Below are 22,293 nucleotides of genomic sequence, written 5' to 3' on the forward strand. Positions count from 1 at the left end.
CTTAACACCTTAATCTGCTCTTGTCTAGTGCAGATGAGTGAATATCATAAAATTTTCCCTCACACGCCTCATGAATCAGGGCCTCTGTCATCAACTAGTAAAGCATCGAGCAACAAAATAAATCCAGGACCAGCATTGTCTTCCTTTTTTAGTTCCTCTCTCATTACATGAATAAACATATACACTGTCTATCTGTCTTTTGAATTTTATTTAAATCACATATTATCCAAGCATTACTCTTTCCAAACCCTTAGTTGAACTAAGTTGATTTGCCCCTCTCAGGCTTCTGTCATGCTCAGCTGTTTTCTCTCACTTTCCTCACCTCTTATACAACCAGAGGAATGAGAGCAGGGAGCTGTTAACCACAAATGAATGAATGTCATTGACGGAGCACTCGAATAAGTGATAAATGAGGTCAATAGATTATTCATGATGGTAGGTGACCTACCAGGCACTGCATTCTGTCAGACAATGATGGTGAAACTGCCTGCATGCCCTTCAGATCAGTCCACCCAGAAAAGTTGTGCTGCAAAATGGTTAATAAAGTCTGAAAACGTTCGGATCAAACTGGAATGACTTGTGAATTCATACCTTAAAGAAGAATAGGCCTATCACAAGAAAAGAAGAACATGAAGACTGTTGGCAAAAGTGTCAATCCAATTTTCTAATTTCAACATGCATGATGTATTTATATTCAATTTTATGCATTCTATTCAAGTATTTTATTTTCAAATAATTCGTGAATTTACTTTGTATACATTCTAATGTAGCATCAATACATTGTGTCACTTAACCCTGTTTCTTCTCACATCAAAGAACATACACATTAACAACCATATGTGAAAGCATAAACAGAATGAGGCACTTCCATTGACCTCATTCCGTAACTTTACCACAGGAATCACACACAAAGCGCCGAGCTCTTTCACATATGGCAGTAACGGAGAGAGGACAAAGATTTATTTTTTCTTGGAAACCTCAGGAAATGGACATGAATTCTATCCATTCATGAGCACCACATTCCAAACTGTGTTTAAATCCTAAAATCCTATTTAAGGAACGTGACATCAAAAGAGAAAATGTTGCAAGAGAGAAGCAATAATAAATATAGGATAGGAGCAAAGAAAAGGTGCTGGTACCAGATGAATATATACTGTTCTTATATTAAGTGTCCATTAATTGGGTTTCTCAGTCTTTTTGCACTGAAAGCTAATGTGACTTCACTTGACACTTAAGTCACATCTGCTTTGAGAAGTCAACCTCTGCATAAACACATATCCGAGAGGTGCTTGAGACAAGTGTAGAGTCAAGAGTCAAGTGTAACTTAAAACCCCAGATAAGTAAAGACAACAGGAAAGTGGGAATCAGCACAAGTTCTAGTGTAATCACTTTCCATGCTAAGTTGCCTTTCAGCAGGGAATATCGCCAGTTCTAGGTTCCCAGTCACATTGTAAAACACCTGAATACTTGTAACCACATACACTAACAGTAAACTGGGACTGTGTTTAGTTTTTATTATATGAACAAAAAAAAATCATTAAATCATGAAAAAAAATGATTAGATCCTACAGATATAGGCAACATTTTTGATTCTGGTATTGTGACAATAATGAATTTCAAAACAACTCTCATTTGCTCAAATCCAGGATGACGAGTGAACGTATGTGTTGATCCTAGCTTTGGCTGACAATTTCGTAAATCAGTTAAATTGATCACGTCAGTTCATTTCATGAGTGATGGAATTGATTTTGATATGGATCCATTAAGCTAATGACATTCATACTGGGAGGCTCATGAGACCACGAGAATGTCCAATGACCTCTGACACAGGCAATAGTGTGGAGAGCATTCCTGCCTGTCACTGTGACCCAGGTGAAAATCATCAAACATATCACTACTGGATGTGTGTTAAAGGTCCTTCACTGATTTCTGTGTTTCCTATAGAACTAAATTGGCTGGTGATAACAAATCTCAGTGTTTCTCAGTACAGTTTTTCTCCATTGCTTGGACACATTTCTTGAAATGATGCCTCTTTTTCTCAGAACTCTAAACACAAATCCACAGCTTCTCACCCAATTCCCCCAACATCCTATTTTCAGGTCAAAATGAAGCTCTCCACTCAAAACCATTCCGTCTCGCTGAAAAAATAAACTTTGCCTTCAGACATAACACACAAGTCCTCAAAAACACACACACTACAATGCAGTCTGACACACTGGTGAGGTCAATTCATAACAATACTTCAAAAACTGGTTATTAGTAATGTGGCTTGTGGCTCTCCCCCTTAAAAACATTTTCACATGATGAACACAACAAAAGGAACAACAAATGTAAACATTTGCACATGTTTTATTTTACAATACACCAAACAACAAATTATTCAGCCCCACCATCCTGTCTTTGGTCTGGGACAGATTCTTGTTCTCCACCTCCTCCCTCCTCTACCTCCCTCTCCACCTCCTCCTCTGCCCTACTCCCGCTGCGCCTCATCCTACTCCTCATCTTCCTCCTATGCTATCTCCTCTTCCAACTCCTACTGTTCCTCTTCCTCCACCTCTTCCTCCTCCTCTCTGGTGTACTGCACCTCTTCCTTTAGATTTCTCTGGATCCATTGTTCCAAAACTGAATGAACTGACTCTCGCCATTTATATTATTTATAGATAGATAATCTATTGAAGGTTCTAATATGTGTGAGATCAATTATGACTGTGTTTCTACCTGGGAAGTTGAACAATATTATATGTCAGTGCTTTCTCAATGACCGCATGGTGTAGGCAATGAGAAATGAAGGGATTTGTGTGTAGAGTTTAGAGAAATGGGTGTTCTTTTTGAAAAATGGAGTTATGGTTTTGAAATTTTAGTTCAATCACCTGGTTATAGTGTTTAAGCAATGGAGAAAAACTGTAAGAGATGGAAGGGCCAGGTTCTGTGATGGGGACACTTGCAGAATGCTAGCATGGCCTGACAGTGGTTGAGAAAGGTCACCCAATTCTGTGCAGCTGGCAAAATGCCACAACACGTTAGCATGCTGCGCAGCCTTGTGGGCCTGTGGACAGTGGTGTGTAGACAAAGAAGTGGGAACCAATCCAAGAAAACCTGCTCACAGCCAGAGGGTCTGAGCTGAATGTGATCTGTAAACAATGATGTGGATTCTCAGTGACACGGAAGAAAAAGATATGTCTTCAGGTCATGTTAATTTGAACAGATATTAAATACATGGGGACTGGTGTAATCCTGCTGAGAGGTATTAGGGGACAGGGGCAGTATCGGCTCTCTACATTCTGATTAAGATTTTAACAATTGTGTATGGTAGTCACAGTCACTAAATGGGTTTCACACACACACACGCACGCACACACACACACACACACCCTGTTTTACATACAAACAACTGAACCCTCATGAAGTTTCTCCCAGCTTTAATCCAAGCAGTGAATCCATCAGATGCGGTGGCAGGCAGCAGCCAACAGCAGACTCGTGGGACTGAGGGGATTTTATGGGATGTAGGCAGCAGGGTAACCCACACAGAACTCTCTCCCCCCAGCAACATTAAATATGCATTTCCACACAGGAGAAAGTCTGCGCTGTACTCATACCATACGCAGGTTAATGTGATTAATTTGCTAATTGGTTATGAGTGAAAAGAAGCTTCTTAAGGACCGTAGGTAATATTCATGTCAGGGAGTAAGGCTGTTGTTTTAATAGAAATGCAGATTAATTGAAAGTAAAAGTAAATTTACCTAAATGTCATTTGCAAAGTACAGTACCTATGAACAATTTTTCAATCTGAATTGAAAAGGCAACCATTTTCAGATGATTAAACAGATTTTATTTATATTTATATATATATATATATATATATATATATATATACACACACACACACACACATACACTATATATATATAAAAATTATGTACTTATAGAAAAATAAACAGAATGTAATAACACTATAAACAAGGTTGGTATGACGGGATTTCCTAAGCATCTGATTATCTAAATTCAGAAGAATCTTGGTGTGAGGAAGTCTTTTCCAGTGTGTGTGTGTCAGTGCAGCACATACAATGTATGAGACTGGGTGTGAGATTGAGGTGTGGACTAGCTGCAATCATTTCCAGTATGAGCTTGCATCCGTCATACAGTAAGGCGGCTTTAATACAAACAATGATGCTGCAGGAAGGTATTTATAGACTGTCTGCAATGCTGTTTGACTTGCTTAGTGAAATGTATGGTCAAGGGTCACATTTATCTCAGCAGTTTGCGCTTTTTATTGTTTGTAGAAAAGACCTCAACAAGAGAGATCTTTGAGCTCCACCTTGTGGCAGCAATTTCAAACTACTACAAACTTCTCCACCTAGCTCACTTGTCATATTCAGCATGCTCCGTTAACCTTGACTCTCAGTCAGTTTTTCATCATGTCAGGTATTTTGACCCGTTTCTCTAGAGAAGAGGTGTTTCAAAGTTGTCTCCAGTCTCATAAGCCAAATTAATTTAAAGAACAAAGACTAACAGCCTAAAACATTGAGCCCGGAGCTTAGACATTTGTTGCACATTTTTTTCAGTCTGTTTGAAAATAATATTCACATGCCAATTATGTACATTAAATTGATTTTGGTCTCTGTAATCCATCCTACTGTCCATACTGACAGTGAAGAAATCCCTATAACACAATTCCACTGGAAGAGGTGGGGCACAACATCCACTGATCAAAAATGCATTCTTAAAGAGTAACTTAACACCTCCTAAAAATCTTATTTGTGCTGACCTCCAGTGTTTTAACTCACCACCTTACTGCAGTGATGTAGAGGTGTACTTGGGTGTGGTTACAGTGCGGCTGGTAGTGAAACACTGCTTTTCAGCCTGGTGTTAAGATACTCTTTAAGTTGAGCTGAGGCTAAAATTAGGCTTCAGTAGTTTGCATAAGACAAATCAAGTGGGGAGCTTCCAAAAAGTCATTTTAGGATGAACCTCATCTTTGTGTTAGTATCACTCCATTGCAGCTCACACTAAAATGACTTGGCTTTGGAAGACACCCATTGGGTTTGTTAAACTCAAACTGCTGAAGGACTGGGATTTATCCCTCATGTGTTGCATTGGCATCGCACTAGGAAGGGAGTACTTCACACCCTGGGGCTCATTCCACATAAGCCATTCGCAGGCACCGCTTACATGCAGATTGCAGATGGCGGCAGTGTCACGTTTGATAAATGACCGTTGCTCGAATCACATGTAGCATGCCACTGTTCAAAGAGTTTTTTCTAATAACAGAAAAATGGGGCAAAATTGCAGCAATTACTTAGGTAATGATTTAATTTTTGCTCATTACTTAGCTTTCCACACAAATTAATTCCAGAAATGTTTAATTCTTAGATTCTAGGGATCACTGTGTATATGGGCCAGTATACTATGCAAGCAATAGTCTGGGTTTGATATAGTTCTCAACACCTCATGTCATGTCAAATAATTTTAAATAAAAGGATTTGTGTTATGATGTTTCAATTAATGTTTTCTCAAAAATAAAATCAGTTTTATAGCATTTGAGACAGAGACACATAAGACGACTAATGATCTCAGGGTGCTTAGAAAAGCCTGTTTAATAATTTTCATAAAAATAAACCATGTGAAGTTAACAAACAAAAGAACAGTATAGGAATGAATATTCCCGCCACAAGGCCTCAGCGATGAACAGGACAATGGTAAATACAGTCAAGTCAAATTTCAGTAAATAAATTTGAATTCAAACAATGTCGCATTAAAGGTCAACAAATGTAAGGAAATTCAGTGAATTTAATACATCTGAATTCTTTTGATGTAATTCAATGCAGAAGTAATCCAGTTCCCATTGACTCCAGCCCCAGAGGGCGATCGACAACATAAAAACCTAAGTAAGAACGTAAGAAAACAATGCAGCCATCTTCATTATGAGGTGTCCATTTGAGTTGTTTCTGAAATATAAGAACAGATACATCTTGCTTATTCAGCATGTAATGTAGGATATGTATATATTGCATAGATAAATCATTCACCTCCTTTAAAAATGTATAGATGGGTGACAAATGAAAGGGTAAAACCGACACGAAGTGTCTTAGTGGGGAGGGCAGGCCACCACGAGCCTCCAGAACAGCTTCAGTGCTCCTTGCCCAGTCTGTGGAACACCATCCCCTCATTTCTATATAAAATAGGGCTGGGCACGTTAACGCATTATTATTGCGTCGCTGTCATCTTTTTCCCGTATTTTTTCAACCCGCGACCCGTTATCACGTCAGCAGGTGAGCCGCATGCTTGTTAATGATGCAGCCTATCAAACAACCAAAACCAACATCTGCACCCTGTGTGTTCAATGCTGCTTTCACGTAACCTGGTCCGTGCTTGTAAAATATCCACCACGACCTGTAACGTCATTTCATGTTTTTAACCGAGTGAACACATGACATAAGACGACTGCCTCGTTTCAATGTAGAAATCATAGTGTTTATGCTGCTTCCTGATAAGATGCCTGCTCATACCTGTTCAGAAGACCGAGGCGCTCAGTCAAGACTTTAGAAAAGCCATCGGAGTGAGGATCAAGTGAGTGAGCAAACACGCTAATTGTGTTTTGTAATTCTCACTGTTTGAAATGAATGACTATTCACAGTCCAACTCTGATGGTAACTTGTTTTACCAAGCTATAAAAGGTAATGCCTCGGCAGGAGCAAAAGCTTTGGTTTAATATTGGATTTGATTACATTAATGTTTAGGTTGAGATTTATTAGAAATATTTTATAGTTACTGTATAAAAGGGAATGCTGGTAAAAAGCACCTTATTTGTTTAAAGTGTTTACAAACCACATGATATTGCAGTTTTGTGTATGTAGCAGTACATTTAAATTGTAATAAAGTGCATAATACACTACTTTAGAATTCATTATTCAATTGTGTGCGTAACTATGCAATTAATCTCAAGAAAATCATGCGATTAATCACGATTAAAAATTCCAATCGTTACACAGCACTAGTGTTGTAGTACTCGAGACTGTTCTTAAGACCACTTTTTGATGGTCTTGGTCTCGTCTGCATTTGTACTCGGCCTTGTCTCGGTCTTGGACATTGAGGACTCGGGATTATATTTCAAGACCATAACTTTGGGAATATCAATAAATTGCGTTTGTATTGTCTGATATATTTGTTAACATCTTAACTTTGATTGGATGTAAAAAGTATTGCTTTAAATGCAACCAATAACCCTAAATAAAAATATGTTGTTACCGTTAATGATCACCCCTCTCTGCGATGGTAAGCGTGGAAAACGAGTGTTGAATAAAGATGCTTACGTTGATTTCAGTTCTTAGTGTTTGTATGTGGGTGTTTTAATGGGAATGTGGATCTTTCAGATCAATTTGAGATGATCTCGTTCCACATTTTATTGTGTGTCATGTAATGTGGGGAACTGGTCTTGGTCTTGACTCGGTCTCGGTCTGGGTGGTCTACAACACTACCCAGCACTAATATAAAACCTTTATTTAATCAGGGAATCTAAATGACAGTTGAAATCTAATGACTGTTAAGGCAGCAGCATTTCATTCACATCTTTTCATACTTACCGAACCAAACTATTCAATAAGCCCTGGTGCACAGAGGCATCTGTATGTGATACTTACTGCACTCTTTTATTCAGGTTTTTTTAAATCTTTAAAATTGTCCCCCGTCTGTAGATATAACATCCTGTTTTGCATTTGCAAGAAGGCCTTTTTTTATTTATTTTTAGGAATGACATGATAGAGCCTACTAGTGCAAGAGTTGGAATTTGTTCATTATCATTTACTATTTTCCCTTTTCTCTCTCGCTTCTCTACTTTACTGTGGAACTACAGAACCAAACAGCACCATGGAGAGCAGTTTTACTAAGCATGTCAAAACTGAAATCATCTCTAATGACTGCAGCAATTTACAGCAGGTGCCCCAGGGTAGGAGTCGGCGACATCATTTTGATGCAATGTTTGACTTTGATTTAACTTGTGTTTGTGTGAAAGCAGCATCCGTGTGAACTGTTGCAGCGTGGGATGAAAAGGAATTCAACCACTAACGGGGACAGAGAGGATGAACAGCAAACTCACTTGTTTCATTGAAGAGGAAGGAATCCTGGTACTCCTTCATGTACTGAGAGGATCTGGCCTCATCCAGGAACAAAGAGTAAACCCTTTTAATGTCTTCCACCTGAACTTCTGTCCCCTGAGGAAGCCAAAACACACAGATGACATCAACACTGAGGCGACAGGAATTCATGACTAAACTACTGAAATATAATCCATACACGGATTTTTAAAAACTTGCTTATATAAGCTGATAACAGTAACTTTTTCATGTGTTAGAGCTACAGCAGTACAATCTGCTTCATCAGACAGAGCCTACCTTGCGTTTGCGACACACCAGTCCAGCAGTGCTGATCAGCTGGATGGCATAGCGCAGCGACGTCTCCATGCCGATGCGAGTCAGGACGGTGTGAGCCTCTTCGCTCAGATCCACATCCTCCTCCTCACACCTGAAATAAAATAACACAGCTTTACTTCCCTTTTACAAAGCTGGGAAGAAGCAAACATAGTTTTCTGCCAGACAATAAACGCAGACTCTCACCGGATCTTGAGGATCTGCTTCGTTTCTTTTTCGGAGTATGGGGAGGTGGCGATGATGAGCAGGCGATCCAGCAGGTCGATGGGGATGCCATGAGGGCTCTGATAGTTTGTGCCACGGATACTGAGACACAAAAAAACTTGATACTTAGTTATATATTTAATATTCTGGTAAATATGATATGATTTCTGATTATTCTTAATGTTTATTTAGGATGAAAAGTTACAAAAGACTATTCAGAGATTTGAAGAATTAATTATTATGCATAGTATTTTAAGTCAATAGTTTTAACGAGTCAGAAAAGGCACATATACAGGTTGTAAGAAATTAAAATTGCCCCAAAAATTGTATCAGACATTAAAATTCCATATTGGGGTTTTGCAAAATAAGACGACTCAAATGATCCGATGGGAGGAAAAATGCAGATTTAAATAGTACCGAGTGATGCCTCTGTTGGTGGCCATAATGAGAACTGGGGACAAGTCACTCTCCAGGGCACGGTTCAGGAAGGAGAAGCACTCCATGTCCAGCATATGGACCTCGTCGATAAATAATACCTGGAACCACAAACATAGAAAATTACTGAAGTAAAATCACAGACAAAGCAAATATAAACACACTAGGGATGACCCCTAATAGTCGAAGATTCAATGCGTCAATGGGCGGAGCCTGATTCAACTGTCAATCTCACAGTTGAAGCTTCGCAGTGAAACAAGGATCATGCCATTTTGGCGATATGGGGGAGCTCAGCGTCAGATTTTACATAGAACTACCAGTTTTCTCCCAATAACTTAATATACAGCCTATTACAATATACATTTCAATGTTTAATGCTGTAAATAAACATGTAAAAAGAATAAAACTTTCAATAAATGTTTATAAAGTGCGTGAATAAATCCAAAATTTTAACCCTAACCCTGGGTCGTCAGTGCGCATGTGTAGGTGTAGCGTGTATGTGTGTGTTAACACTTGCTGAAGAGACAGAGCTCCAGCTTCACTGGTGTTGTGCGGGACTTTCAGATAATTTATCACAGTTGATGACACAAAGAATATTATATTGTTTTTAAATAGCCGGCTACATGAAATAGACCAGCGGGGAACCGCAACGTGCATATAGTTGATTCGACTATAGGCCTCAACGATTCTGATTCAACTATGTAAATCCTTAGTCGGGGACAGCCGACATCCCTAAAACACACACACACAAACACACACAGCTGAACCTACCCCAGGAATGATCTCTGCTTTGCCTTCTTCCCTCCACTCACAGACTTTGGCATTGATCTGCTCGCGGACTTCAGACTTGATCTCCCCAGTGTCTCCGGAGAAGAGAGCCAGGAAGCCTTGTGTGCGGCTGTTGATGACGTCAATCTCATGTAGGGACACTGTGTGGACCACCTCTTTCCTCTTCTGCAGCTCTCCCTCTGGACACTGTACAAACTGCGTCTACAAGGATAAAGAAATACAATAACTTTTTTTTTTTTTTTTTTTAAACTGTCCTATTAAATAGATTACTGCTCTACAAAAGGATTATGGCTATATTAGATAATTAATTTTAAATAAGCTCAGGCTAATGTATTTCGTGATTCCACAAGTCCAATGACTCCAGCTGTCAAATTGTACTGATGTGACAGGATACCTGAGCTCCCATGGCATCATAGTCTCTGGCTCTGGTGAAGGAGCGGCCCAACTTGCTGATCTTTCCAGTGGCTTTGTCAATGGTAATAACATCTCTGAGAGAAAACATAGAGAAAGACAGTTTAGATCACGTGTGGCTATCTCGAGAGATCCTGATATGTGAAGATCAACAAACAAGAGGTGAACTCACCCTGCTTGAACCTTCTCTTTACTGAGACTGTCAATCATCTTGTTGCCCAAGTCATATATTGTCTCCATCTCAGTAGTCTTTAGAGTGAGCTTGCCCACCTTGGCACCCTGAGACACAAAGACAAATATGCATAAATGTGTCTTTAATGATAGTAGTGTGTGTGCATTGTTTTACTCTTGCTTTAATGTCCTTTTTCCTGTAATATAAGCATTTACTGCCTTCTCACAACTCAAATAGTGTGTTCTGTTAAGATATTTTAAAAGGCATTGAATTAATAAGGAAGTAAGACTGTAAGTTATGAGTCTACTTGTAGCATGTGAGGTGAGCAGCCTACCGTTCCAGTGGCTGGTCTATCAATCTGGATTTCCACCACCTCTCCTTCAATTATCTCTGTCTCTTCTCTGTAAAAGAAACCCCGCTGTGAATAGTCATTCATTTCAAACAGTGAGAATTACAAAACACAATTAGCGTGTTTGCTCACTCACTTGATCCTCACTCCGATGGCTTTTCTAAAAGCTTGACTGAGCGCCTCGGTCTTGCTCATCTCCAGGGAGAAGATCTCACTACCGGCCAGCGCTGTGAAGGGTGTATCAGGGCCAAGAGACTGGGCGATGCCTGCAAAGAAAACAAAATCTCAGCTGAACATAAACTCAGCAAGTGAATCTGGGAGCAGGAACTCTTGCTTTAACAAAAATATAACTTGAGCAAATTACATCAATCCAGGTAACAATAGGACTTCCAGGGTAGGATGATTAAATGATATTGTGTTCTGGAAAGCTTCCAATGTGGCCCTTACCCATAGCGATGGCAGTCTTTCCTGTGCCAGGTTGGCCAGCGATCAGTACTGCTCTGCCAGCAATGTGGCCATCTTTAATCATCTCCAGAATGACCCCTGCTGCCCGACGGGAGGCCAGCTGGCCAACCATCCCCTGAGACACCTGCAGGTGAATAGAAACTTGAAGCAAAATTCAACACATATTGATACACACACACACACACACACACACACACACACACACACACACACACACACACACACATATATATTATATATGTGTGTATGTATGTATGTGTATATATATAAATACATACATACATACATACATACACACACACACACACACATATATATATATACAGTGAGGAAAATAAGTATTTGAACACCCTGCTATTTTGCAAGTTCTCCCACTTAGAAATCATGGAGGGGTCTGAAATTGTCATCGTAGGTGCATGTCCACTGTGAGAGAATCCAGAAATCACAATGTATGATTTTTTAACTATTTATTTATTTTTATATTTATTATTCTCTAAGAATTTCAGACCCCTCCATGATTTCTAAGTGGGAGAACTTGCAAAATAGCAGGGTGTTCAAATACTTATTTTCCTCACACATATATATATATATATATATATATATACACACACACACACACACACACACATACATACACATACACACACACACACACACACACACATCATTCTGGGCTGTAATCCTATATATCTGTTGAATTCACAACATTTCTGCTTATAATCCTAAACTAGCCTTACAGCGTATACTGGAATCCAAGTAAACAGGGTTTCCTCACAGAGTTGTACTCTGAATACATCTATAAACAACCCTTTAGAAAATGAATGCCAATGAAGACTTAACGCTACCTGTCTTGGCTCCAAAGCATCATCCAAACCAAGGCCACGAATGTGAGAGTGTGCTCCTAAACACAACATAAACACACATTTAGAAGAGGGAGTAAAGACCAGGTACCACATGCATCAACATACATTAAGGCAGATCTATCACAAAACACGTTTAGCAATCTTTAACTTGTATCCATGAACAGACAGGGTCCCAGTGTAAATGTGGATGCTTACCGATTCTCTCGATCCGTGTGATGTCACGAACCTCTGGAACCTTTGTTGTCGCCATCTGTATTTAGGTAAAAGCAGAACTATCTTTAATATAAAAAGAAAGTTACAAACAATCAATACTCCTCCCAGCTTTTCTTTCCCTCATTATTGGAAAAATACCTTTGTCTGAGGTGAAGGAGGTGCTATTGGAAAATGTAATCACAGTGTAACAAAGAAATACAGAAGTTGATGACCATTCCAACAAAGACTCAAATCTTTGAAGGTAAAGTCTTTCTAACCCTCATGGGACACAAAAAATTTAAGTCAGCAGTCATCATGGGAGGTTCATAAGGATCTCTGCTCTGTGCAACCGAAGGCTTAATGCACCTGATTTCAAGCCACAACTGCCTGATATCAGACTGAACTGTCAACGCAGTGGATTTGGTAGATTTGCAGGTCTGGAGCCAGGCAAAGAGAACCAGGCTTCTGCTTCAACAGTACAGAGAGATGCTCTTATAGCAGGGCTTAAAGCAGCTCAGAAGCATTTATTAAGTGATCCAAACAGTACACTGATAAAGTTTGAGATCTTCAGTTCACTGATTATCAATCAAATTAAATGTCACCGAATTCTGCAATTCGTTAATCCAGATTCTGAACGTAAATTGTCAGTGCCTTAGGCCAGGGCTAACGTTATGTCCTTGTAAAGGTCAGGTTTCACCCGTAGTTACAGTGTTAAACAAGCTGGAGCTTAAATTTAACTAACAGTCGGTTGTCATAGTGACAGCTGCAACGCAACCCACAACACAATGGGCGAGCGTTTACCACTTTTTTGTGGCTTTTAGTTCGTCATATATGTCTTTTTTTTATAAAACACTCATCACAGTTGGGCATGAGTTAAAGTCAAATGGCATGCGGGATCCACAAATCTTACCAGCTATCTTCTCGACAGCGCTAGCACAGCAAAGTATAATGCTAACGCTAGCTAATGTTATGTTAGCAAACTAGCTAGCACCATTCATTGGTTTTCTGTCTTTAGCAACAGCTATTATAACGTTACACCGGCGAAGATCTGATACTAGAGCTAATAGCAATAATTCAAACGATAGTAAACATGCTACGATATCAGGGTGTGAAAGACCAAGGTCTAAAGTATTTATGACAGTTATCGTATGAACCAAAACTCACCTGTGCAGCCACACTTGTGAAAATGTGAGAATGCGGCGCTTCTTTCTGATGGTGCGCAGGGTAATTGTGTCCGTGTGAAACAAGTCCTTCTTTTTCGATATAAGCTTTGAGGTTGACTGCCCTCTAACGTTCCATGGTTGGTAAGTGTGTGTGTGTGTGTGTGTGTGTGTGTGTGTGTGTGTGTGTGTGTGTGTGTGTGTTTATGAAATTACAACTACTAACGTTAATTGTGTAGATTTCCCGAAGAAGTGTATGTACCTGTATTTAACTTCTTCATTCGAACAGACCATGTCTCCCGTTGTCCAAATTAAAAATAACTGTATCTAAAAACTAAATAAAATATGTCATTAAGTAGCCTATATGAAGGGTTTCCTTTAATTCTTGGTGGTGCAAAATGACAGCGTATGCAATCACTTGACATAAAACTTACAAAACATATACCCTACAGAGATATAGGTAATAGCGTGACTTGTTATTTTAAGTAACCAATCCTACAATCAGTAGCCTCTGGTCTGTGTTTGCGATGTCTAAGCCTACTTAGTCTAGGTAAACTGGACCAGTACTGTCTAGCCAATGAACATACAGGGGGATACAAGGGGATATACTGTATATGTTTTTCCAGAGTGCAGAGTGCGGTGCTGTTTACATTTCCCCACTAGAGGTCGCAAGGCTCACAGGTGATTTTACAGATTTAAGAATTTCTGTGCAAAACAGCTGCAACAGCCAAAGTTACAGCAAATTGACCCTGACGCCTGACTGGTCACCAGATACACCTGGACAATTTAGGGAATTAATATTCTGCATTTTGCCAGCAGTACATTCTTTTAAATATATAAAATATAAATATTTTATAAAATATAAATATTTTATATATAAAAATGTAAAATAAAAAAAAAACGTAACATCATACATCAGCAAATGTGTTGATGATGTGGTGATCTCTAAGACAATAAAATCCTTACCTAAGCAGAAAGGTTGGATTAATGGACAACACTCTGCAATTGGATTTTGGACTTCCTCACTAACATACCCCAAATAGTTCAGATTGCCGATCACCTTCTCCACTCTAGTGCTCAACACCAGAGCTCCTCAGGGCTATGTGCTCAGCCCCCTCCTGTTCGTGCTGTACACCACCAACTACATCCCCCGACATGGAGAGAAATTTGTTGTGAAGTTTGCAGTTGACATCACCATCATCGGCCGGATTTTGAACAATGATGAGATATATATTGGGAGGAGATCGACAATCACACCGAGTGGTGCACAGAGAACAGCCTACTGCTCAACGTCAGCAAAACCAAGGAGCTGATCTATGATTTTAGGAAAAAGAAGGAGAAGACGCACACTCCTGTCTACATCAGTAGAGCTGAGGTGGAGCAGGTGAACAGTTTTCGGTTTCTGAGAATTAGCATAGAGAACCTGGCACGGTCATCTAAAATCTCCACGCTGGTGTAGAAAGCTCTGGAAAGATATACAGAAGCATTTACTGTCATACCACCAGACTACAGAGCAGCTTCTTCCATAAGGCTGTGGTACTCCTCAGTTCATCCTCAGCACAGCTCCACCTTTCAAATAGTTTTATTTCTAGGGTTTAAAATGTTCACTCATCTACTGTATATCATATTTGGATATACAGTTTGTTTTGTGAGTAGCATAAAGGGAACTTCAACATAATCTTGTTATATAACCTTGTGTTGTAAAATGATAAATTAATCTACCTTGTACCTTTGTAATGCATGTCTGAAACCTGTCTTTCAGAGCGCCCCCTTTGTTCAGAGAAATTGTGGAAAATGTAATTCCAGAGATTAAATGTCATTGAACAATGTCAAACCTGACTAGCTGACCATAACCTTAAGGATTCTGGAGGAGTTTTTCATATCCTCTCTACTTTATCTTCAAAGTGTTCCCTTGAGGCTGCAGTTTTAGGATTCCACAAACTCACTTCACAAGAGAAGGATACTGAAAGTTACAGAGCCTTTGTTTGTCAGTGTCACCAGCTGTGATGTTTCCTGGTGTCTAATCATTGGCTTGCATTTTGTGTTCTGTCCTATATAAGTGAGCTGTTTGATGTTCATGGCAAGTTTTGGTTGAACTGTTAATATCAAGTAGAAACTAAAGGAGATTATGGTTAAAAGGGTCAGATATGGGAAAATGTCACTGACAACACACATAAAAAACATGCTTTGTCATTATTCTAGTTCCAGACCTCTAATATTCTGCCAGTGAAATTAGTTTCTTCTCCTACAGTAATCAAGTGGAACCACTTTTACAGCTATTTCTGTAAAGAAAAAAAAATGCAAACTCACTAATGCCTCAGTAAATACTGTAACTGTCTGAGTCCAGACGTTTAATGAGTAACACAATGATAAAGATCTTTAGAGCCGGACTTAGTTCAGCATTCCACAAACATTTAAAACTGCAGCTAGATGAGGTCCAACCATCTGTGAACCCATCAGTCACACCTCACCTACTCCTGCATAGCTCCTTCCAAACCTCTCAGACCTCCACAAAACCAACACTGCTGTTCACAGACAAAGCCAGATTAATTTATTCTCTCATTCTTGAACTGTCTCACAACAGATGCATTTTGTTTAAGTTATTTTGAATGTTGGTGGTATTACAAATGCAAACACATTTTATTGGTCTTGAGGCATGCATGGTACATGTGGTTTGGGATCTTACTGACCAGCAAACTGGAACATAGAGTTCTTAACTGCTGTTAAAGCTGTCATGCATTCTATAAACCTAATTGCTTGTGACTGCCTTCAGTTTTTCTTTTTAGAGGATAGCATTGCATCTGATTAGGTAAAGCTTGAATGAATGAATGAACTGTTTTCTTCCATCCCAAGCTTCAAATGTTAGTGTGCGGCACGCAGGCTGAGAGGTTATTAGCCTGTGGAGACAAAGTTTGCAGCAGTATGAAGTAAAAATGTAACAGCATATCACAGTTCATCCTTGTTATAAAATGTTTATTGATTAAATAAGTCATATAAATGATCAAATGGCACATTTCAATCAAGTAAAGTCTTCATTATTTCACATGATAATGTAAATGCTCATTCACTTTGAACACCTGATTGAAGTCAATTTGCAGAATGTTCACAGTCATCAAGAACAGTTCCCCTGATACTCAACACATGCTGGATATAGTCCAAAAACAAACAACAAAGTATCAAATCTTATAAAAGAATTATAACAGAGAATTATAATGTAGGAGTAAGATAATGTGAAGTAATGTTTTTGTTCTGTATATCAATTACAAAACTGAATCACAGTTGATCATTGCAGGCGTGTTATATGATTACAGCTGGATGAGGGTGATGGCTGACTCGTACCAAACCCAGAAGCCTGGATAGACAGCCTCACTAAAGGAGGCCTTGAAGCGATGAATGAGAGACATGTTCTTCCCTACACTGTAGAAAGAGAGGGTACCCCCGGTGTGGTCTAGGAAAACCCCTATACGTGATGCGTAGGGTGCTTTGATCTCGATCTGGTCTTTGTTGTGGCGGGCTGAATAGCTGGAATCAGAGCAGAAGAGGCTCCAAGACTTGCGGTTGTAGCCAATGCGGCAGGTGTCTCCGTAGCCCGTCCTTTTGATGCCTTTGTAGGTGACTCCGATAGCAGCCCCCTCACCGCTCCAGTCAACCTCCCAGTAGTAAGCTCCTCCAGAGAGAGCCTCCATACACAGGACCTGGGGCAGGGAGTCGAACCTGGCAGGGTTGTCACCGTAGGACTGGGGGTCTCTCTTTAGGGCAGCTTTCCTATTCCCTCGAGACACGTAGAGCTGTCTGTAGGCTGTGTTTGGGTCCAGAGTCAGCTGGCAAGCATCTAGGAGGAAAGGTCGAACATTTACTTCACAAGAGGAAGCATTTACTAAATTTGTTTGGGATAAATGTAAATGAGGAAACCCAAAATGGACAAAGTCTCCGTTTAACAGCATTTGAAAGCACCCCTCACCATTACACCACCATTTTAACTAAATTCTGCTATAACAAGATTTGAAAGTAAAATGGGAGAGCCTCTGACTGGAAACAAACGTTACATTCATCCACAGCAATTTACAATTGCTATATATGTCAGAGGTCACACGCCTCTGAAGAACACTAGGGGTTAAGTGTCTTGCTCAGGGACACATTGGTGGATGTGTCACAGTGGGAATTGAACCCAGGTCTCTCACATCAAAGGTATGTGCCTTATCCACTGCTCCACCACCACCTCACACATCACAATGATCCCAGGGGTTAGATATCACCTGCCTGCTGTATGCCTCCACCTCTACGGGTCACAGTTGGTGGGACACCCGGTGGCCTCGGCTAGATCTGCCCGGCCTATTATCTGGAATGCCAGAGGTATCAACACTGTTTGTGAGTTTTACCCCAAACAGAAGTCCATCTAATAAAGTGCATTTTTAACTGTAACTGAAAGGTGTGACTCAAATCCTTTGAACCCCAACTCTGGTGACCTTAAAGACTAAAAGCTGTTTGTTTGTTTTTTGTTAGATATTAGTGAAAACTGGCACCAGACAATTTGACTAAAACTATATTATATTATATTATATTAATATTCTTATAATAGTAGAAAAAAAATATCATGCATTTTCAAAGGATGATCACTCAGAGTGAAAGTGAAATACAATGATTGTTCTGAATGACAATAATTATATTTTAATGTATATTGAAGTTTTTGTTAATTGCTTTGGTTCTAATGTGACTAGTTATTGAACATCAGCTTTTTCACGCACTCAGTTTAAACATCGAGGGAGCACTTGTGAACTGTGAACTGAAGTAAAATCACAAAGCTGTGTACGTGCCAGCTCATATATGATATATATAAGTCAATCACAGTCTCTGTCAACACTGTAGCACATATATACAGTAGGTCCAAATATCAGATTTTGCGGTCTGCCACAGGGTCTGACAGAGAACCTCATCAGAGCCTAATTTTCCTCATACAGTAAAATCATTAGGGATTTGTGGGATTGGTGTCAGTGCAGAAAACAAGAAAACAGAATCAGAGAAGCTGAGACTCACATTTCAGGAAATCGTCCCTGTGCTGAGGTTCCTGGACTGGTAGAGACTTGTACATGACAGCTTCCTCACCTTTGAAAGTAAAGACAATCATATCAGAAATAGTGCCAGTGACGTAATGCATTATAATGCTTTGAACGATCTAGAATTACTTTCTAGTACATTGTGCTGTTTATTAATCACAGAAAATGAATCAAAAATAACTGCTCAATACATGGATTACCCCTATGAAGACTAATACACTGTCAACCCAAACAGAACCACTAACTTGTAAAGACACTAAAAAAAAACCACTACCATTAAAATCTATTGCATAGTTGATCCAACTGAAAACCGTTTGATTCAAAGTAACCTAGTGTGGCTCAACATTTCTGAGTAAACACCGCAAGTTCAATAACTATTTTTAATAGTACTTTCTTGTAAGTGTAGAAAACCGGTGTGAAGTGGGCAGTGGTGATATTATTGTTATATTAACCCAAATACTGTGACTGTACATAAAATCTCGAAATCCTGATCCGGACTGACCAGAGCAGAACATGCAACTTCTACTTTAGACGAGTGTGCTAATGTGAACTCGCTGGCAGTTTGACATCCTAATCAAAGTAAACATTTAACCATGTGGCAGCTGAGTGACCTCAGGCTATGCTTTAATGAATATTATGCTCCAGCCATGACCAAGCACTAAACAGGATTGCACAAAGCCCTGTTGAGGACAAAGGACATTTAACTTTTCCCGGTCAAATTATGCTTAACTTTCATTTTGGGTCAAAAGCATTTCTAAATGCTGTAGCTGTGTTGGCTTTATGGATTGTCTGACAGAATTAGTACTATTATTACTCACTTTTAATTGACCGTCTCTTCTTGGATTCATCCAGTTGACAGAAGGTCATTTTGTTAACTGCAAAAATACAAGATGAATGAGTTGACATGGTTACAGCTGTATATGTTTATAACATGTTCAGATTGATACCAGAGGAACAATTCAAAATCATTTTGTGTTTTTCTGTGTTTTTGAACAGCACGTTCTTGATGCTGGCTCTCCACTCACCTGTCTTGGCTACCTTAACCAGTTCCTCATTGCTGAATTCATTCAAGTGCTGTTTCATCTCAGAGACGGCCTTATTGACCGGGCCAAAGTTGAAGTAAGGGTTGACGGTCACTGAAGGCAACTCCTCAGCCTCATTCTGGGCTATCAGCATGTGGTAGCTCTAATAAGGAAAAAACAGCAATGCAGCTATGAAGAGGGAAACTTTAAATTAGTTTTTGTTGTGCACCATGCAGTACATTTGTGGTGTAATGCATGGTACATTAACTGGTACACATTTACACTTGAAATTAGCAGTGAGATGCAGAATCGGACTATATTTTATATGGTGTACTACATATGATGTTTTTTGCAACACAAGCGATTAACTGGTGACCCGTCCAGGTCTAAACTTGATAGGATAGGCGCTAGCCCTCTGCCACCCTGCGCAGGTCAGCTGGATGGTGCTATTGTGCTTTTATCATATTGAGATGGTGGCACTGACTCTTTTGAGAGGCTGTCAGTTACCTGGATGAAGTGGATGTGGTCCTCAGTGCGGGACAGCTGGGTGATCTCATTGTCTCTCCTCTTCAGGTCCGCAATCTCATGGCCCAGACGCTCCATGTGGCCCTCTGCACTGTTGAGTGCGGCTCGCTTGTTGGAGGAGATCAGCTTGGTCATCTCTTGCTGCATCCTCTCAATGGAGCGCATCATGTCGCCAAACATCTTCTCGCATTCCTGCAGTGCTCTCTGGGCTGAACTCTGCACAGGAAACACGCACATGTGCCATTAATCAACGGCGTCACACTGGTTATACCAGCACGCCGAGAGCAGCTGTCGTCACTCCTACATGAAGGAATGTTGTCTCTGTAGTTAACATTAACTTTTCATTCAATCCGTATGGGTTGGTCTGGTCTTATCTGTCTAATGGATGATGGTTGCACAAACCTTGAGTGAGTCCACTGCTTGTTTTAGTTCCTCCATCTGCTTGAGTCGGTCGTGAATCTTTTCCTGGATCTCAGCCTGGGTGGCGCCCAGCCTTTGCTACGAGTAACACAACGGACATTGTTAATGGTAATGACAGCAATTCCAAGATACAGAAACTCAGACTGACAAAATAGTCTAATCAAGATTTACTTGATGCCTTTGTAGGTAACAAGATAACATAAAAAACATCAAGATAACTTAATAATAATAATGTAAGGGTCAAAGTTGACACTGGAAGCTGTACTTGCTGATAGCAGTCTTGTTTTCATATGGGCGGGTGCTTGAGGGGTTGGCTTAAGGGCTTGTTTCATCTATTGTAAACGGCTCTGTCATGCACCTGCCACCATGACACTAGGTAAAGAACCTTGATATGTATGTGTCACCATAGACTCACAAAAGACAAAGGTTTCGAGAACGTTAAACAATATTTGTCATGCTGAGCAAACCACATTTTAACATTCTTACGACGCTTGTTGCTCAGCTTGTGACAGTCTGCAAAACCTGCGCCGTCACTCTGAATTTGAAGCGTTTGAAGCGTTACTTACTTGTTCCTCTGACCTCTCCTGCTCAGCAGACACCATATCGTGACCTTTGTGCTCTTTCACCGTACACAGCACGCAGATACACATCTGGTCAGTGCGACAGAACAGCTCCAGACCCTTCTGATGCTGGGGGCAGATTTGTCTGTCCAGGTGGCCGATTTCATCCACCAGCTTGTGCCTTTTAAAAGTGGCTGACTCAAAGTGGGGCTTGAGATGTTTCTCGCAGTAGTGGGCCAGACACATCAGGCAGGACTTGATGGCTTTGTGCTTCTTGCCAACGCAGATGTCACAACCTACGTCCTGGGGTCCTGCGTAGTTGTAGTCAGGGGACGGAGGTGGAGGTGGAAAGGAGTCGCTGTTTCGTTGGATGGTGGACTGCCGGGAGCCTCCCATGCGCCTCGGGGTGGGCCGCTTGCTGTAGCTGACCTTGCACTGTGGGCAGAGGTACGAGCCCGTGTGGTCAGCATGGTCCCAGTATGTCTTCAGGCAAATGGAGCAGAAGATGTGGCCACACGGGATTGACACGGCATCCCTGAGGTATTCCTTACACAGGTAGCAGGTGTCCTGCTCAAACGACATGGAGACAGTTTAGTGCTGTTCCCTCTAATGCAGTGAAGATGCCGCGAAGACAGGCAGTGACCTGTGTCAGCACAGTGGCAAAGTGAGCTCACAGGTGCAACGGACGCAAGTTATATAGAGTAAACAGAGAGGGAGGCTAAACTGGTTAAGCCGAAACCAATAAAACAAGGGTGGGGCCAGAAAAGTACACAGTAAATGCCTCCACTGGTTACAGAATGAAAGCAGAACGAATCGAATGTGTGACCGTAAGATACAAGTTTTGGCCATGGTATGTATGTATGTCATTTCTAAATGTTTTATTTTATTTTATTTAGAACACTGTAAAAAATAAAATAAAATAAAAGGACAATATAGGCCTTAAGGTTTTAATACATTTTTGAGCAGGAAAGGGCTGAAAACAACATTAAAAGTACAGTTATACAACAATGTTGAGTATGCCATCAATGAGTATTTTCATCCCAGAAATACATTCAAAAGTAGGCCTCTATGAAACAATAGTGCGTGAAGAAACCACAGGTGTGTCACGCTCTCTACAGCTGAGTGTACTCTAATTGCTGAGTGTTAGAGATTGCCTGGAGACAGACTGTTCCTTTGGGCATGTGAGGATACCCACTCAAGTCGCAGTACAAACTGACCTCAAGCTAAAGAGATTATTTTCTGCACTTTG

The 22,293-nt window shown here is 40.3% G+C and overlaps 2 protein-coding genes across 3 annotated transcripts; both read right to left on the reverse strand.

Moving 5' to 3' along the window:
- Positions 1-5,570: 5,570 nt before the first annotated feature.
- Positions 5,571-13,579, reverse strand: ruvbl2 (RuvB-like AAA ATPase 2). Its single transcript, XM_038709311.1, has 14 exons — positions 13,468-13,579; positions 12,307-12,361; positions 12,094-12,149; positions 11,231-11,372; positions 10,920-11,049; positions 10,769-10,835; positions 10,435-10,541; positions 10,246-10,339; positions 9,834-10,052; positions 9,045-9,163; positions 8,610-8,729; positions 8,388-8,517; positions 8,093-8,207; positions 5,571-5,945 (listed from the first exon to the last, which is right to left on the reverse strand). The coding sequence occupies exons 2-14, from the start codon at positions 12,359-12,361 to the stop codon at positions 5,920-5,922; spliced, it is 1,380 nt and encodes a 459-aa protein (XP_038565239.1). The 5' UTR covers positions 13,468-13,579; the 3' UTR covers positions 5,571-5,919.
- Positions 13,580-16,415: 2,836 nt separating this feature from the next.
- ftr83 (finTRIM family, member 83) lies at positions 16,416-21,750 on the reverse strand. 2 transcript variants are annotated; one of them, XM_038709321.1, is made up of 8 exons: positions 21,051-21,750; positions 20,467-20,562; positions 20,047-20,280; positions 19,543-19,702; positions 19,336-19,392; positions 18,498-18,566; positions 17,724-17,802; positions 17,162-17,295 (listed from the first exon to the last, which is right to left on the reverse strand). In XM_038709321.1, the coding sequence occupies exons 1-7, from the start codon at positions 21,624-21,626 to the stop codon at positions 17,750-17,752; spliced, it is 1,245 nt and encodes a 414-aa protein (XP_038565249.1). In that variant the 5' UTR covers positions 21,627-21,750; the 3' UTR covers positions 17,162-17,295; positions 17,724-17,749. The 2 variants fall into 2 exon arrangements, with proteins under 2 accessions (XP_038565247.1, XP_038565249.1); XM_038709319.1 differs by lacking the exon at positions 17,724-17,802 and having other exon boundaries at positions 16,416-17,295; positions 21,051-21,744.
- Between the last annotated feature and the right edge of the window lie 543 nt (positions 21,751-22,293).

The sequence above is a fragment of the Micropterus salmoides genome, unplaced genomic scaffold, assembly GCF_014851395.1.
Source record: "Micropterus salmoides isolate LMB-PRFRI ecotype aquatic unplaced genomic scaffold, ASM1485139v1 Ms_hic_scaffold_9, whole genome shotgun sequence".
Taxonomy (NCBI): Eukaryota; Metazoa; Chordata; class Actinopteri; order Centrarchiformes; family Centrarchidae; genus Micropterus; species Micropterus salmoides.